At 34.1% G+C, this 19,289-nt stretch overlaps 1 protein-coding gene across 1 annotated transcript in view; it reads right to left on the bottom strand.

Annotated features, from left to right (window-relative positions):
* The window catches only part of TMEM232 (transmembrane protein 232), a 188,034-nt gene extending 184,346 nt beyond the window's left edge, over positions 1-3,688 (bottom strand). The window contains exons 1-3 of the mRNA XM_063087617.1: positions 3,678-3,688; positions 3,056-3,167; positions 1,662-1,767 (exon numbers count right to left, since the gene is read on the bottom strand). Coding sequence (XP_062943687.1) covers positions 1,662-1,767; positions 3,056-3,167; positions 3,678-3,688 — 229 coding nt within the window. The remainder of the gene's footprint in view (positions 1-1,661; positions 1,768-3,055; positions 3,168-3,677) is intronic.
* Between the last annotated feature and the right edge of the window lie 15,601 nt (positions 3,689-19,289).

Genomic DNA, 19,289 nt, shown 5'->3' on the forward strand with positions numbered 1-19,289 from the left:
GAAGGAAAAACCCTAACGTGCTCAAGAAACAGGAAAGAAGCCAGTATGGCTGGAGCATAATGAATAAGCAGGGAGATGGCCAGCAGCCGGATCATACAGATAACTGTAGGCCAGGATATGGAATTAGGGCTCATTGTAAGTGTATTCAGAAGCCACTGGAAATTATCTAAGCTTTGAATGGTCACTGCTGAGTGTTGGGTGGACTATAGAATGAGGAGTGAACAAGACTACAGGTAAGACACCTGGTAGGAGGGTATTGCAGTAATGAAGATGGTGAGAAGAAAGAATACTTATAGGGTGTGATTTGGAGTTCAATATCTGAATGAGTTAAAATGCGTTTGGCTGTGTGTAACACACGACTCAATAACAAAAGGCTTCAGAATAAGGATGTTTATTATTTCACAAGATCAGAGTTGGAAAGGTTCCAGGGAAGGCTAATACGTCTGCCCTCTGTACGCACATTTATTTCATCTTCTAGTTTCCCTGATGTACATGGTGACTGTGATGCCTGCAGAAGCTCCAGGCGTCATGCTCTTACCAAGCAAACTAGAGAGGAATATAAAGAGGTGTTGGGAGGGGAGGGATGCTTTCTTCCCAGGCATGTCTTTTTCAAAAACAAATCAACAAAAAGTGTTCCAAATAGACCTGTCTTAACATCCCTTTGGCCAGGACCATGTTCTACAACTACCCCTAATCCAATCACTGGAAAACAAAAGGGAATTGCCATAACTGATTTAGAACAACCATGATTCACTCTCTGGGGCTGGGCAAGGGCCAGTCCTTCTCTGAATCACATGACTGTGGGATGCCTGAACAAAACTGAGGTTTAATTGTCAATGAAGAGCAAGTGGCTACTGGTTGTTGGTAAGTGAGAATGTTTACCTCAATATCATTTAAACATTTAATAGATGTCAGGCTGTCGATGGCATTGTGACGAAGGATCATAAAGGCAAGTTAAATACAAAACAGTTCTTACTCTTCCTTTCTTGCTTGAAAGCTCCCAGACAGCACTACAAAACCCAATTTACATGGGGACCTCATGTAGTTAACATTCTAAAACTCATTTTAAAAGGCATATACATAACAATTAGGATATTTGTTAGGAATTGGGACAATTAGGACAGTAGGAATTTTAACCCCTTAAAAATAATGTTATTTAATTTCTTTTTTATACTGGTTAGAGGTTGCTTTAAAAGAGACATATAAATGAAGTGATAAATGACAAGGTAATGAGTAAAAGCTTACTGTGTAAAATCAGCGAAAAACAATTGGCCATTTGATTAATGTTTTATGAGTAAGAAATATAAAATGCAGAAATAAGTTTCTCTAAAGTATAGTGCCTATTGTAATTGGAAATCACTAAATGACATTTTATATTACTTTTTAATTAGTTACTAATTTTAGAGAAAGTAATAAAGACTATGATGAGTAAAAGTTTTTGAAACAATTTTGTAATTAAAAAGTTGAGCAGTCAAACTCATAAATTCAAAATTACAAAAGGAACTTTCATTATGAAACATTATAAAATATTTCAATAGAGAATGGCAAACTTTTCTTGTCTCCAGCACAATTTCTAAAAATTAAAGTTCTCAAATTATGCTTTCATTGCTAATACAGAAAACACTGAGGATGCTTAAGAAGCGCTTAGCTAGAGCACATACCATCTTGGATTTCTCCTTTACATTGAGCCAGATACATTACTTCAGTCCATGCAGCAGGAAGATGCACATGCTTCCCGGAGCCCAAGGTTTTGAGACCCAATTTTCTCTGTTATGAGGAAACATGAAAACGGCAAACTAAAACGTACAGCTATTTGTTTGTTTGTTTAATTTTTATTACGAAAGTCATTCTATGAGACTGATGCTTTGTGGCCAGAGTTATATACAACTTTCTATTTTTGCTTTTATTTGTGCATATTTTGACAAAAATGTCAAAAAAAACCCAAATTAGTATTATTATTACTGTTAAAACATAGAGAATGTCTGTTAATGTTCTGAGTAATATCATTAGTTATTTGCTGAAAATAATTTTCACTCTTTACTTTCTAGGGATTACTTCTATTTCATTTTCCCCCAAGAGAATGCATCTCTGATTTTATAAGGAAAAGTACTGAAGAAATGAGTTTGATGCCAATTTGCTGGAAAACTGGCTACTTCAGTGTTGATGGGCCGATGCTAATGAATGTGAAGGACATGATCAGGACTGCCCCCTTCCCTTACTGCGCCCACTCCTGGAGCTGCCCCAGTGAGCACGTGCACAATTAGAGATGAATGACCTTGGCACCTGTGTTCACTCACATTTATCAGAAGCATACTCTTTTCTAAGCACATGCTTTAAATGAATTTTTAAAAATTTTTCAAATATGTGAGACAGCATTGAACTGGAAAATAACAACTGCATCAACCAAAAAACGGCAGTTGAACTTATGCCCCAATTTTGTGCAACTTTTATTTCATGAATTATTTGGTATTAAAGAAAAATCGTATATTTGTAATTTCTCTTTCAAACAAACTAAATCTAATGTAAGAAAGGCAACGGAAGCACTTATCTCACTTCCTGTTCTGTTTTGTATATGTTTGAAAATTTGGGAATTTATGTTACACTCTTAAAGAATGGATTTTTTACAAGTTAGGTGAAGAATAGTTTGTTGCAGAGAAAGAACAGAGTGCTTTGTACATGTATAGTGAAGGTTTAGGAAGGATTTCTTTCCTCTTTGAAACACATCATTATCTCAATTAACTTTTCTTAGGAAAAGGTGGAATTTTCATAATCTGAGATTTATTTGCCAGCCGTTGATATTTTGTGGTGGGCTCTTAGACTGGTGTCAACAGCTATACTCCCCAATAATCTATGGAGACCTTTTGCCCAAAAAGCCATTTGGGGTTGAATTATTTGGTAATAAGCTTTAACTTTAGTTTGCATTAATATTTTCAGTATGCCTACTGTAATTAAAGAAAGGTATATTATTATTTTTAAAAATATCTTAGAACATGTAATCATCCACCAATTAGAAAAGAAAGCTCACATACTAAGGAAACAAATAGTGTACCATTACCTTACATCTGAGAATATTTCTTCTAGCTTGTTCCAACAATTTTTCCTCCTCCTCTGGATTTTGTGTTTGATTGAATTTCAAGATGAATTCTTTTGTGATTGAAAATAATGGCCTAAACCAAAACACTCAATAATTAGAGCTGTTTCAAATTTTAATTAATCAAGTTCCAATGGCTATATATTTTCTGGAAAAAGTAAAGTACTTTTTTAATAAGAATGTTTCATACACAAAAATAGCCACAAAATAAAAAATATATGCAGGCCTCCTAGACTGATTTTCTCATACTCTTAGACTGAGGAACATAATTCCCACTGTCAATGACCGTTGTGGCCTCTGAAAAAAAGTTTCTGATATGGTTGCCAGAAGTCTTGTTGGTATGTGCCTTCTTCATAGGTAAAATTCAGCATTTTACCTATGAAGGTGTTGGTTCAATTTAAGCTAAACCTCTAATCCCTCCATGAAAGTGGAATCAGCCCACCTGTGGCTGCAGTGAAGTGAGTATGGGAGGAAAGAAGGTTAAAGTAAGGTCAGAGAGGTAACAAGTAGCCATAGTAACTCTGTGTGAGTTTGGAAGCTATTGCAGGATTTTGAGAAGAGGAGTAGAATGAGCAGTTTCATATACCTGTTGGCCATTTGCAATAAAATAAAATCAGCATGTCAAAGACATAACTGCTCTTCTATGTTTATTGTAGTTCTATTCCTAAAATAAACCTAAATATTCATCAACGAATGAATGGATAAAGAAAATGTGGTATATATACACAATGGAATACTATTCAGCCATAATAAATGAAATCCTGTCATTTGCATTAACATGGATGAAACTGGAGAATATTATGTTAAGTAAAATAAGTCAGACATAGAAAGGCAATATTGCATAATCTCACTCTTATGTGGAATCTAAAAAGTTGTTCTCATAGAAATAGAGAGTAGAATAGTTGACACTAGAGGATGAGGAGAGATTGGTCAAGGGGTATAAAGTTACAGTTAGACAGGAGGAATAAGTTCTGGTGTTCTATTGCATAGTAAGATGACTAGAGTTAATAACAACATGTTGTATATTTCAAAACATTTAAAAGACAGGTTTTTAAATGTTCTCATCACAAAAAAAGATTAACACTTAAGATGATGGATATGCTAAGTACCCTGATTTCATCATTACATGATGTATACATGTACCAAAATATCATGTTGTCTTCTATAAATGCGTACAATTATTATGTATCAATCATAGATAAAATATTTTTTTTAAATAAATTAGGAATGAGACAAGAAAGAAGTCATGATTCCACTAAGTAATCGGAAGGATGATATTACTATTTACTGAGATGGGGAAGATTGTTAGAAGAGCAGATTTGGAATAAGGGTAGAGAGTAATTTCAGTACTGGGCATGTTATGCTTGACATGACCATGGCCATCTAAGTGGAGATGGAGAGTAGGCAGCTGGAGATATGAGTTTGAATTTCAGGGTAAAAGTTCAGGCTAAATATCAATATTTGGGTCAACAGCACACATATGGTATTTAAAATCTCATGAATGAAAAGGATCCCATGGAAAAAATATAGAGAGTAGACAAGTAATTCGAAGGGAAGTGGGACAAATAAATTGAGGGTGTATGCTAAAGAATGAGTGGAGTGATTATAATGATGTATCATAGGATTTAAGGTAGGCAGGGGATCAAAAGTGACATCAAAAGAATAGAATCAATTAATCATATTTTAATGTAGTAGTCATTTAATGCTGGAGTCATACTATTAGAAGGAGTGTTCTTGGAAAATAACCTACTATATTCAGAATTTACTGAATTAGTTGCTCTGTGGGATACAGAAAATAAAAAAAAGAATAAAAATCATATTTTGCTCTGGGAGTAACTCACAGTCCTACTGGGGAGACAGATGTACCCAAAAGCAATGACTGTGCAACATAATCACAGGCTAAGCAGAGGTAATAGTGAGGTGCTCTGTAAACTGTGACCAAATTATCACAGAAAAGAGCAATTAATGAAATACTCTTTGACTGCCATCCTAAAATGAGTATTTATTCAGTTACTCATTCATTAAGCATTTATTGACTGCCTTCAATGTATCAGGCTCTAAACTTTTCACTGGGAATACAAAGGTGAAATAGACAACCAAAGATGCCCTCATGGAGCTTAGAGTACAATATAGAAAGAGTAGAGCTGTTAGAACTCACTAAGTTGGTTAGAATTAGTAACTCCATTCTTGATTTTCTGTTTTCCATTTCACTCTTGCTTCCATAGATACCTACTTCAATGTGGTAAAGGCTAGCTAAAAACTCTTTCTCAATAGTTATCTAAGATGACATATTTTCAATCTACATGGATCTAGTCTGCATGAAGGGTCCAAAATAGCTGTAATCTTCTCATTTGTACAAAGTGCTGTGGGAGTTAAAGAAGCTAGTACCTTTATTCCTTTAATTATTTTTAATTATATTAGAAAATAAGTTTTTAAAAAATATTAGCTAACAATGTTGTTTATAACTAAATATTCAAGAATGTATGAAGAAGAAGTTAATAGGCTGCTTCACTACACTGCTCCCTGCAATTCTACCCATCCGAAACAGCAAAGATTAATGGTTTAGTGTGTATCTTTGCACATCTTTCTCAATGCTCACAAACATTAATCAGCCTATATGCACACTTTACCAAAACTTATGAGATGCAGCAAAAGCACTACTAAGGGAAGCTCATATCAGTAAATGCAGACATTAAAAGAAGAAAGACCTCAAATAAACAACCTAACTTTACACTTCAAGAAAAAATTTTTTAAATAACTAATTCCAAAGTTGGCAGAAGGAAGGGAATAATAAAGATTAAAGTAGAAATAAATCAAATAATTAAAAAGCAATAGAAAAAACTGACAAAACCAAGAGTTGATTTTTTGAAAAGATAAACAAAATTACAAACCTTAGCTAGACTAACCAAGAAAAAAGAGAGAACTCAAATAAATAAAAATCACAAATAAAACAGGATACATCACAACAGATATCCCCCAAATAAAAAGGATCATAGGAGAATATGTGAGCAATTATTAACCAGTGAATTGGATAACCTAGAAGAAATGGACAAATTCCTAGAATAATACACCTACCAAAGCTGAATCAAGAAGACAGAGAAAGGATGAAAAGACCAATAATAAACAAGGAGATTAGATGAGTAATAAGAACCTTCCAACATAGAAAAGCCCAGGACCAGAAGGATTCATGGGTGAATCTGATCAAACATTCAAAGATGAATTAATATTAACCCTCCTTAACTCTTCCCACAAATAGAAGAGGAAACACTTCCAAACTAACTTTATGAGGCCAGCATCAACCTGATACCAAAATCACATGGAAACACTAAAAGAAAGAAAACTACAGGACAATATCCTTGATGAACATAAATACAAAAATCATCAACATAATACTAGTAAATCAAATTCAATAATACTTAAAAGAATCATATACCACGACCAACTGGGATTTATCTTAGGGATGCAAAGATGGCTCAACATATGAAAATCAATTAGTATAATGCACCATATTACCAAAAAAAAAAAAAAAACCCGATTATCGGACAAAATTTTTGACAAAGTTCAACCTGCATTTATGACTAAAACTCTCAAAAAAATAGATATAGAAGGCATTTACCTCAACATGATAAAGGTCATATACTGAAAACCCACAGAAAACATCATAATCAATAGTGGAAAACTGATAGGCTTTTCTCTAAGACCCTGTATAAGGCAAGGATGCCCATTCTTATCACTTCTTTTAGGCATAGTACTGGAAGTCCCAGCCAAAGCAATTAAACAAGAAAAAAAAAGGCATCCAAATTGGAAAGAAGGAAGTAAAATTACCTCTGTTTGGGGATGACCTGATTAATTATGTAAAAACCCTAGAGACTGTATCAAAAAACTGTTAGAATAATAAACAAATTCAGCAAAGTTTCAGTATAAAAAATGAGCATACAAAAATGTGTAGCATTTCTATACACAAATAATGAACTATTCAAAAAGGAAATTAAGAAAACAATCCTATTCACATAACAAAAAAATTAAAATTTTATTGAAAACTATAAAACACCAAGAAAGAAATTACAGAGCCACAGATAAATAGAAAGAAATCCTGTGTTCATGAATTGGAAGAATTAGCATTGTTAAAATGTTCATATTACCCAAAGAGATCTACAAATTCAGTGTAATCCCTATCAAAACCTAATGGCATTCTTCACAGAAATAGACAAAAAAAAAAAAAAAATCCTAAAATTCATATGGAACCACAAAGACCTTGAATAGCCAAAACAATGTAGAGCAAGAAAAACAAACAAGAAATATCACACTTTCTGATTTCAAAATACATTACAAAGCTACAGTCTTTTTAACAGTGTGGCATAAAAACATACATAACCAATGAAACAGAATAGAAAATTGAGAAAAAAAAATCCATGTATGTACAGTTGACTGATCTTGGACAGGGTGTCAAGAACACACAATGGGGAAAGGACATTCTTTTCAACAAATGATGCTGACAAAACTGGATATCCATATGCAGAAGACTGTAATTGGACCTTAATCTCATACCATATACAAAAATCAACTCAAAATCATTTAGAGATTTAAACATAAGATCTGAAACTGTAAAACTACTAGAAGAATCCATAGGGAATAAGCTCCTTATTATCAGTCTAGGCAATGATTTCTTGGCAATGAACTCAAAAGCACAGGTAACAAAAGCAAAAATAGGCAAATGGAATTGCATAAAACTAAAAATCTTCTGCACAAAGAAAACAATCAACAGAGTGAAAAGGCAACCTATGGACTGGGAGAAAATATTAGCAAATTATATATCTGACAAGGTGGTAAAATCCAAAATATGTAAGGAATTGAAACAACTCAATAGCAAAAAAACAAACTGGTTAAAAAATGGAAAAAAGGAACTGAATAGACATTTCTCAAAAGAAGACATACAGATGGCCAACAGTTGTATGAAAAGGTCCTCAGCATTACTAATCATCAGAAAAATGCAAATCAAAACCACAATGAGATATTACCTCATACCTGTTAAAATGTCTATTGTCAAAAAGATGAAAGATAAATGTTGGCAGGGATATATACAAAAGGAAACCCTTTGGGTTGGAATTATTAGTAAAGCCATTATGGTGGTGGGAATCAGTACAGCCATGACGAAAAGCAGTATGGAGTTTCCTCAAAGAATTAAAAATAGAACTATCATATGATCAGCAATCCTACTTCTGAGTATATAGCTAAAGGAAACAAAATAAATGTCTCAATGAGATATCTACATTCCCATGTTCATTGTAGCATCATTCACAATAGTCAAGATATGTAAACAACCTAAGCGCCCATCAAGGGATGAATAGATAAAGAAAATGTGGTATACAGACATAATGGAATATTATTCATCTTTAAAAAAGAAGGAAATTTTGGCATTTAGAACTACACAGATGAACCTGGAGGACATAACGTTAAATGAAGTAAGCCAGAAACAGAAGGACAAACACTGCATGATCCCAATAATATGTGAAATCTAAAATAGTCAAACTCATGAAAATAGAGGAAAATAGAATGGTAGTATCCACGCTGGAGAAAGGACAAAGAAGAAGATGTTGGTCAAGGGGTACAAAGCTTCAGGACACAGGATAAATAAGTTCCAGAGATACAATGTACTGCATGGTGACTATATTTTACAATACTGTACCATATACTTGAAATTTGCTAAGAAGGTAGATTCTAAGAATTGTCATTTTTTACAAAAAGAAAGAAAAAGGTAACCATGTGAGGTGATGGGTACATTAATTAGCTTGATTGTGGTGATGATTTCACAATGTATATATACACCAAAACATTAAGTCATATACCTTAAACATATAATTTTTGTCAACCATACCTCAATAAAAATGAAAAATAAAACAGAACAAAAATTTAATAAATAAATAAATGTAACCATGTCTATAATACTGTAGCAAGCTTTCACCATTAAATTTATCAAAGGCACTCCTTGATTTCAACTGATCTTAACATCCAGTAAAGCAATATGGATGTATCAAAACAAATGAAGTAATTCCTTTATTGACTGACATTTCCGATTGCTTACTGTGTAATGTTGACAATGCTAACAAGTGCAGTAATAATAATAAAAAATACCCTTGTACTTTGGGCTGATATTCAACAGGGGCACACTATTCTGATTTATTTATCTCCACACTACACATATAGTTAAATATTATGGTTTATCACCTCTGCTTGTAAATATTGTTATACATACTGATTATTTTAAGATAAGAGCTTTTCCTCCCAGAAATGAATTATAAAGACAGCATAAGAGAATGAAAAGGTAAAACTTTGAGTGGTAGAACATATTTTCAACACATATAATTGACAAAGGGCTTATACCCAGAACATATAAATAATTCCCAAACTATGAAAACATGGAGAAAAGACTTGAACAGGTAACTCACAAAAGAAGAAACCCAAGTGGCCAATAAGTATTTGAAAAATTATCAACATCATAGGAAAACTCATACTAAAACCATAATGAGATGCTACTACATATCCACCAGAATGGCTAATATTTAAAATGGTAATTCTAGGAATTAAAGAGAACATGAAGGAATAGAAACTCTCACAGGCTGTCTGTGGTAGTGTAAACTGGTACAGTCACCACCTGGAAATCAGTTGAGTGTTATCTACCGAGACTGAAAAGAGACATAACCACTGACTTAGCAATCTCACTGCTTGATATATATCCAACAAAAATATGTGCACCTGTACACAGTGGCTATGAACAAGAATGCTCAAAGCACCATTTTTCATAAGAGCTAAAATCTGGAATCAAGCCAGCTCTTCATCTTGTATACCAAAAAGTGTGGTAAGTCAATAAAATGAACAGCACAGTATCTCCTTTCCTATGAACAAATTTGATCTTGTGTTATTTTCTAATTCCATCCCTTCAAAAACTTAGTAAAAGTGGGTATCAGTGGTGTTACTGGAAACACTGCTTATCGTAAAAATAACTTCCGATTGGTATACCATGTCTAAACTAGGAGGGCTGTGAACAAACTATAAACACCTGATAAAGAGAACTTTTGGGCTTCCCTGAGTCTGTGTCATTTGCAAGAATACATAAATGTGGTGACGTTTTTTAAGAAAAATCATTGGTTCCACTTTGGGACAGGGAAATTCTAAGCCTATGTATCTATTACACTCAGTTCTCTGAAACTTATGTCCTCACAAGAGCAATTATTTGAAGTGGCTAAAGAAGACGAGTTCTTGTTTCTGTTTTGTTGTGTGGGCTGCATTCAGAACTCTCTTAGAGGGTAAACAATTGCTAGTCTGCTAACTTGCTATGTTTCCTGTGATGTTTCCTGATAAGTGAAGTCAGTGGTTAGTGTGGCCTGTCATAATCATATTAGTCTGTCTAGTTGTGCCTGAAGACCCAAAACTGGGTTGTATTAGTCAGTTTTCTGTTGCCAATAACGAAATACTTGAAACCAGATAACTTACAAAGAAAAGAGGCTTATTTCCTACAGTTTTGGAGGCTGGAAAGTCCAATGCCCAGAGGGCACATCTGGTGAAGGCCTTCTTCTTGGCTGTGCAGAGTCCCGTAGCAATGCAGGGTATCACATGTTGACAATGGCAAGAATGCTTTCATGTGCTCTGCTTATAAAGCCACCAGTCTATGCCTTGATTACCTATTAAGCCATTAACCCGTTACTCCATTAATGGATTAATCCATTCATGAGGGCAAGATCTCGTGTTCCAATCACCTCTTGAAGTCCCCACCTTTCAAATACCGTAATTGGATCTCTCACCCCCTTAACACCGTTACAGTGGGGATCAAGTTTAAACACATGAACTTTTGAGGGACATATTCAACCCATGGCAATATCACTGTATTCTGGTGAAGATGAGGAAAAATGAGAATTTTCATGCTCTACTAGTACGAATATGAATGACTAGAATATTTTTTGGAAAGTATTTTTTTAAATATATTATAATTGAAAGTACACATACTCTTGGATCTTGCCATTTGTTTTTAACCTTTTTTGCTGTGAAATGCTAACACACATACAGAAGAGTATATTAAAAATAAATAAAGAGCTTAATAAATTAGTATAAAGCAAAAACTTGTGTGAGCACCAGGTGAAGAAGTAAATCATTTTCAGAAGCCTCTTTTATAACTCTTTCCAATAGAAAGCCCCTTCTTTCCTTGTTAACTTTCTCTACTCTTTTAACTTTTCTTTACATTTTTATACTTTATATAAATGGAATATTATAGTGTATATTCTTTTAAGTATGTATGAACAGCATGTTTGTGAGATTATCCATATTGTGCATATAGCTACAGTTTTTTTATTTTCATTTTCTTGACATTGAATATCCATGCTATGGTCTGAATATTTGTCCCCTCCAAAGCTCATGTTGGAGCTGGACTCTCAATGTGGCAGTGTTGAAAGGTAGGGCCTAATTTGAGCATCACATATTGCACACAGGCATTGATATTCAACACTGTACCCCACAGATATATACAATTATGTTTCAATAAAAATAAACAAATAAATAAATTTAAAATAAAATTAAATAAAATTCAGATTAAAAAGACCCACAAAAAACCGCAAAATTTATGAGAAAGAAAAAAGAAAGAAAGGTTGGGTCTTTAAGAGGTGTCTGGATCCTGAGGGCTATGCTGTCATGAATGGATTAATCCATTCAGGGGTTAATGGGTTAATGGTTTAACGGGTTACTATGGGTATATGGACTAGTGGCTTTATTAGGAGAGCAAAGAGAGCATGTTAAGAAGTGCTTTCCTCCAGCCTTTGCCACGTGATTGCCTGTGTTGCCACAGGACTCTGTAAAGAGTTCACACCATAACAGATATTTTGTTATAAGCAACAGAAAACGAACTAATGCAGGTATCAATTCTTTTAGTTGTTGTCAATTTGATTCATGATAACGGTATTTCCTTGTGATTTAAAGTTTGTATTTTCCTAATTACTAGCATTCTGAGCATCTTTTCCTGTATGAGTAGCCTTATATTCATTCCTACATTTTCTATTCTGTGGCATGTATGTTTATATATTTTGTTCATTTCTTTAACGATTGGGATCCTTTATCTTTTTCTTATCAATCTGAGGCAATATAGTATGGTGGTTATGTGCACAGGCCCAGGGGCCAGACTGCCTCGGGTTTAAATCTAACTTTGTCTCTTACTATATCTTTAACCTTAAGTAATTTAGTTAACCTATCTGTGCCTTAATAAAATGTAAAGGCAAATACACATATTCCATGGGTTATTTTTAAAGTTCAATGAAATAATATATGTGTTATATTTAGAAGAGTGCCTGGCAATGCTGAATATTCAATTAATGAAAATTGCTACTATTATTATTATTAAAATTTTGCAAATATATGTTGCAGGTTTATATGTTAGTATAATATTTTTTCACTAGTCTTTCATATAGTCTTTTTTCATTGTTATGCTAACTTTGGCCAGATATTAAAATTTCATATTTATATATTATCTCATTTTCCTTTATAGTTTCTGGGATTTCTCACTTAGATAATCTCCCTTACCCAAATAATATACAAATGCACTTCTAATAAATTTTTATATTTATATTTTTAATTTATTTTTAATATTATAACAAAAATATTAAAAAACAGAAATCTAATCAAATGGGTTGCTCATAGTGACTTCCTTCCAAAGAGTGTAGTATGGAAAAGGGAGGAAAACGAGTAACTTTACAGTGGAGAAACCTAATGAATACTGCTTCAGCCAGGTGATCAAAGTCATCAACAGTGATAAATTGTGCTGATAGCATGTACCCTTGATGTGATGTGATATGACGAGAATGGCACTAACCTGAGTGGTCTCTCTCACAAAAACTCATCATCTCAGTCTAATCACAAGAATAACATCAGAAAAATTCCAGTAAAAGAACATGCTACAAAGTGTCTGACCAGTACTCCCCAAAACTGTCAGAGTTATTAAAAACAAAATCGGTCTGTGAAACTGCCACAGCCAAGAAGAGCCAAAGGAGCATGACAACTAAATGTAATGTGGTACCTGTATGGGATCCTGGAACAGAAAAAAGACATTAGGTAAAAACTAGGAAAACATGTGTAAAATATGGACATTAGTTAATAATAACGTATCAATATGGTTCAATATTGTGACAAATGTACCACACTAATGTCAGACGTTAATAGGAGACACTGGGTGCAGGGTATATGGGAACTCTCTATACTATCTTCTTTTGTATCTAAAAAAGTTCTAAATAATAAAATTTATTTTACAAAAAGAAATGTTGACAGATAAGGAATTAAATGTTATAAAAAATATACTTCAAGATAGAACCTACCAGTCATTTGCTAACATATTGACTTATTCTGTACTAATTCAGTACCTGCTATGAGTCAAGCACTCTTCTAGGCAAGAGGACACAAAACAGTAGTGAATCAAAAACTGACATGCAGTCACTTGCCTCATGGATCTTACACTCTGCTGAGAGAAAACAAATATCCACTCTGAGAGTGGTAAGTGCCGTGAAGACATAACTAGAGTGGTGTGGAAGGGAGAAGCAGGAGAAGGTGGTAATTTACATGAGGCAGTCAGGGGACATTTTGAAGGAAAGACCATTGACTGGAGATGAGGAAGAGACAAAGAAGGCAAGAGACATGAAAACAAAAGACGTAAAGACAAAAGAGAGACTGATGATGAGGTCAGGGATATAGTTGGGGACTCGATCTGGTAGAGCTTGGATTTCACTCTAGATGTCTTGGGAAGGCATTGCACAGCTTAAATTAGAGCATGACAAGATTTCATTTACATTCTTAAAACATCACTGAGGCTGCTGTTCAGAGAACAAGTAGGCGAGTGCAGGAACAGGGACACCAGCAGGAGGCTGTGGCAGAATGACAGGAATTAGATGATGTTGACTTGGTGGGGGCAAATGTGATGGTAGTGGCAATGAAGAAACTGTGCTTAAGGTCACATGATTACAAAGGGCCAAGAACTCATCTCAGGTCTAATTCCAAAGCCTACAAAAATCTGCTCCATAATTTAATATTAATGTAGCTATCTTATACTGCTTGATATAATTTGAATTTCTTAAGTTCCTCTTTACTGTTGTATACACAATTTGCTTAGTGAACATCTGGTGTTTGCCTTATATATGCTGATTGAAATGTATAAAACAAACTTTCGTTTTACAAGAAGGAAAAGGAGGCTCAGAGATTTTAAGTATCATACTCAAGGTCATATCTTTAAAAGTAAACAGAGCCAATATTTGAAATAAGCTGTCTGACTCAAATTCTTTGCATTTAACTTTTTCTAGGATCCCTCAGAATGATTTATAGTATAAGAATGTGCAATGCATTCTTCTTCTTAATAAAATAATAGTCAATGCAATTTAAGCAGATTTCCCCACTATGAACCACAGACATCCCCAAACACACCAAACACACACACATACACAATATTCAGGATTTCAAATGCAGACTAAAAATATATTTTCTGAAATTACATATTTTATCTTGGCATTTTCATAGGCTCTAAGAAAAATGCAGTTACGTCATTTTATTTCTAAGGCAAATTAAAGCCTCAGGAAAATAATATCTAATTCAATTTCTATGCTTGAAATATTTTAGAAATAATTTTGTTTTGTCAAATATTTTTAATATGAATTGTGGCCAGTAATATATCACTGAAAATATGGAAAGCTATTCATTTTCAGTTTTTTGTACAGATACTAAGTTCCTTAATTGGTCTCCCAGAGCTCATATTAATAAATATTTAATGGTAAATAAATATAGTTATTGCTAACTATTTCTTGCCCATCACAAATAGAGGTTGTTATACAAATTAACCCTTATTTAATGATATACATAACACATAATAAAAAGCAGAAAGAAACTTTTAAAATACAGGTATTTGAAAAGAAAATATACTTTAGCTTTACACATTCCAATTTCTTTGAAATATAACAGAATTTCACAAAGATAAATGTGACTTACTCCAAGTATGTAAGTGCAGTCCTGTGGAATAGGCAGTGAAAGATGATCATTCTAATTTCACATATAAAGAAAATATACTAATGTCTCCTGATTGCATAGACCCCAATCCAAACTGACTCATTATTTACATTATCTGTGAATTTAAAACTTTTGGGGGCTGACAATTCATTTGTTCTGTAAATATTTAATGAAAGCCTCCTACATACAAGATATTTTGCTAAATACTATGAGGGCTAGGACAGAAATCAGGACTGGCCTCAGGAAGTTCACATACTAGAAAGGAAGTGAGACCTGTCACAAATGATTTAACATAAAGGAGATATACAGAAAAAGGAAATAAAACCCAGTGGGAGTTCAAAAGTAGAAGTCATGATTTTAACACTTCCTAATCCTATATAATCTTTGCTGAATCACTTATTCTGTGTTGACTATAATTTTCTATCTGTAGAAATGGGAAAAACATCTTGCAGAATTTTGGAAATCACTAAACTAGACCATGCAGCCTAGTTCCTGGTATATATTCAGTGCCGAATAACTGTTAGTTATAAGCACTGCTGCTTTAGAAACTGGAGTGTGACAGGATAGCAGATGTACTCTCAAAATCCTTTCTCTGCTTCTTCCTGGGCACATATCATCTGGAGTCCAGAGATTTAGGTGGAGGTCAAGCTAAATCAAGCTAAAATTGATCAAACTAAATCAATAAGCCTTGATGACTAATGGAAATGAGAAAAAAATTTGTGATGGTGGACACACAGATGCACTCAAGATCTTTAACCTACATAGTAGAAAGTGACATCAAGAGAATTAGATGGGAGGAATTTGAGCAGATGATCTGTGCTATTCAGGACATATCAACTATGATTTACCCGAAAGACATCCAAGTGGATCAGTCTATAACCCAAAGTGACTTATGAGGCAGGCATTAGGAAATGATTAAAATCTGGAAATAAAAATTTCAGATTCACCTGCATGTCAGTGATAGTCAAAGTCACAAAATTTCAAGAGGAAGAATACTGAGAAAACAACAGTCAAAGGGAGATCTTTGGACAGATCCCAGAGTTAGGAGGAAAGAGGAAAAGAAGGAACAGTAAGTATGTTAGAAGGAGATTCAGGAAAGCACCACAATAGAATTCAAATTTGTGTCCAATCTGGGGTACAAATTCCTTCTTGGAATTGTTCTTTACTCAAAGTCTCTGCTGAACCATTGGGTCTAAGTTCTATATTAGTGACAATGACTCCATGCTCCTGGCCATTGCTGACTGGGTAACAATAAATATCTGACTCCAGGTGGGCCAATCCAGTCTTCTCTCCAAGAATTATAAATAATTAGCTGATACTTTAATTACTTTATGTTGGAGCAAAAAGTCACATAGAGCCAAAAGGTAGCTTTGGCTAAGACGTTGTTCAAGATAACAAAACACTCCAAATCTCAGAAAGCTGCTTGTTCACCATGGTAGCTCCCAATCAGCATTGGAGGATTTACTGATGTAAAGCCAGAGCCCCTATCATTTTTGAGTTTATAGTAGTGTTGGCCATTTTACCTTTAGCATGTGTTAGAGAACACGTAGCACTAAATGAATAAAAAAGGTTTGGCTTTTGCTACCTTCTGCTCTCAAGTTCCACAAGACAACCTCATATCCTGTAGTGGAATGAATTATGTCCCCTGAAAACTCCCCGAAGCTGGAATCATGTCCCCCAAGTTTTACGTATTAGAAACTTAGCCCCCACTGTGACTGTTAAGAAGATGGAAATCCTATTATGGTAATTGAAAGGTGGAGCCTTGATGAGGTGATTGGATGTAGGACTGTGCAGTAGTGAATGGATTAAAAATGGTGGTCAGGGGCATGGTTCTGAGGGCTTTAAAAGAAGAGGAAAATCTGTCTCTCTCTCTGTTCTCTCTGCTTCCACCATCTTGTAATGTAAGACCCCTGGGTTGCTGTCACAACCACCAGATGGACTTTGGACTTCCCAGCCTCAGAAACCATAAGAAATAAATTTTGTTTTTCTTTACAAGTCACCCACTCTCAGGTATTCTGTTATAGCAACACAAAATGGACTAATACATATCCCTACAATTTTTATTTTTGCTTGAGTTAATTTGAATCTGTACCTATTTCATGCAAACAACCCTAAACTGAGAAATAAATAAGAATAAATTGAAGATAAAGACAAGTACCAAAAATGCTGCAGAAATATCAAGACTAAGTGGAGATCTTTAAGAGAGTAGTTTCATTAGAGAAATAAAGACAGAATCCAGATTTCAGGGTGCTAATAATTATACAAATGAAAAAGGAAACGAAAACATTAAATATTGATTACTCTTTTGATAAGTTTAGTTCTATGAGAAAGTGAAAAAATGGAATTGAAACAGATAGAAATTTCAAATAATGATTAACACGATCTCTCCTAAAAACCAGAAGCTCAGCAGAATGAAAGGGCTGACCCTTTTGGTACAAATATGACACATTTAAATGTATGAGGAATTCAAAGACAGATTTATTAATCTGAAGGGCATACAAAAAGTTAATGATATGGGCACATATAGAAATTTATTCTGTGAATACCTCCCTGAATTTATCATTCCTGACTGACTGATCTTGGGCCTGGGCTTTTGAAGTCAGGCACTGGAAATATCCTCTGTCACCTGATACCTGTGTGATTGATTACAGCATACTCACATTGTGGATATCCAACAGGCTTTATGACATAAAACCAGATATATACTCCTCATATTCGTTTCTAAAAATATCTATGGTTTGATATATTCTTTTAAGTCCTTGTATTTAGATTTTAAATTTCTCTTTCAATCTTAGCAAATGGAATACTGTCTGAAGACTTGAAAATGCATGCCTTCCTCCTTAGTAGTTATTAATAAAGAAAATTCTAAACAGAGGAGAGAGGGGGATGTAAATACACACTGAATTTTGAGCAGGAAGCCATTTAGAAAAAAATTGAAGGCTGAAAATATTTATAAGAATAAAAATCTACTTCCTTTTCTAAGTTTTTGCCCTTATACTTGTACAATTCTATTCTGCACTTGGTAATAGTCAATAGTCCTCTCAAGGTTGTCTACAAGAAGCCCACTTAGAAACAACTAAACTTCTAAAGTTTAATATCATCTCTTGTGAAATGCAATTATTAATTCCAAAGAGGGTTGATTGGTTGGGATGGGCAACCGTACTCAAACCTACATATTTAACTACCAAAGACGGACAAATTCTGTCTGCATTACTTTGCTTAGAAAAAAAAAAAAGACCTTTAAACTTTATTTCTGTCTTTTCTCCCATTAGCCAATGAAAGTAAAAAATCAATGACTCTGATTGATTCATCTTAAAACTATATATATGAGTTTCCCTTTGACAGTGGGTTAATCTTCCCCTGACATCATAAAGAAAGGTTTGATGAAATTAAGAACATCCCTTTTTCAAGAAAGAACTCACTAGAAACTTAAGTACCCTTACAATATCCTCAAGAAGAAAATGGAGTAAGACCTGGGCAACGCTTGTTTTCTTTCTTTCCATAATATGGGTTTGTGCCACAGAACCTTAAGAATCATCTGGTTCCGGTGGGAATAGAGGTGTTAGGGAATGGGGTCAGCAAGTCTGAGTGAACAAAGTGGGTATTATATTATAATTATTATTTCAGTAATGTACACGAGTAAGGGAGTAATCATTTCTTAACTATATTTTTGAATGTCCAAGACCTCAGGATGATGGCCATTACAGCCAAACTTTCTCTACTGATCCAATCAAAGCCCCAAAACAAACCTAATTCTTCTAAATGAACTTGCACAGTAAATGAGTTATCTGGCAACAGAATAAAGCTGACATGATAACCATTGCTGTGAAGTACTTCTTGTAGGCTTTGTCCTGGAAAATTCATCTCAAAAACACCCAGAAACATTTTCTTCAAAGGCAAGGAAATTAGCTTAACTGCTATTAAAAAATGGCAAAATCATTGTAAATAAATCAAGACAGACCTTATTTCTTTCTTATGTAGCAGATCAAGATAAGTGATCTAGGATTGATATGGCAGCCCCAAGGTATCGGAAGTTCAGACAGTTTTGATCATGCTACTCTGCTATCCTCAATATACAGTTTCCATTTTATGGCCTGAGATGACTGCTGTAGCTGCTGCAATCACATCCTCATTCCAACTAAAAGGACAAGGTAGAGTGAGGAACAAGAAGACAAAC

This window comes from Cynocephalus volans, chromosome 2, assembly GCF_027409185.1.
Source record: "Cynocephalus volans isolate mCynVol1 chromosome 2, mCynVol1.pri, whole genome shotgun sequence".
In the NCBI taxonomy this organism is placed as follows: domain Eukaryota; kingdom Metazoa; phylum Chordata; class Mammalia; order Dermoptera; family Cynocephalidae; genus Cynocephalus; species Cynocephalus volans.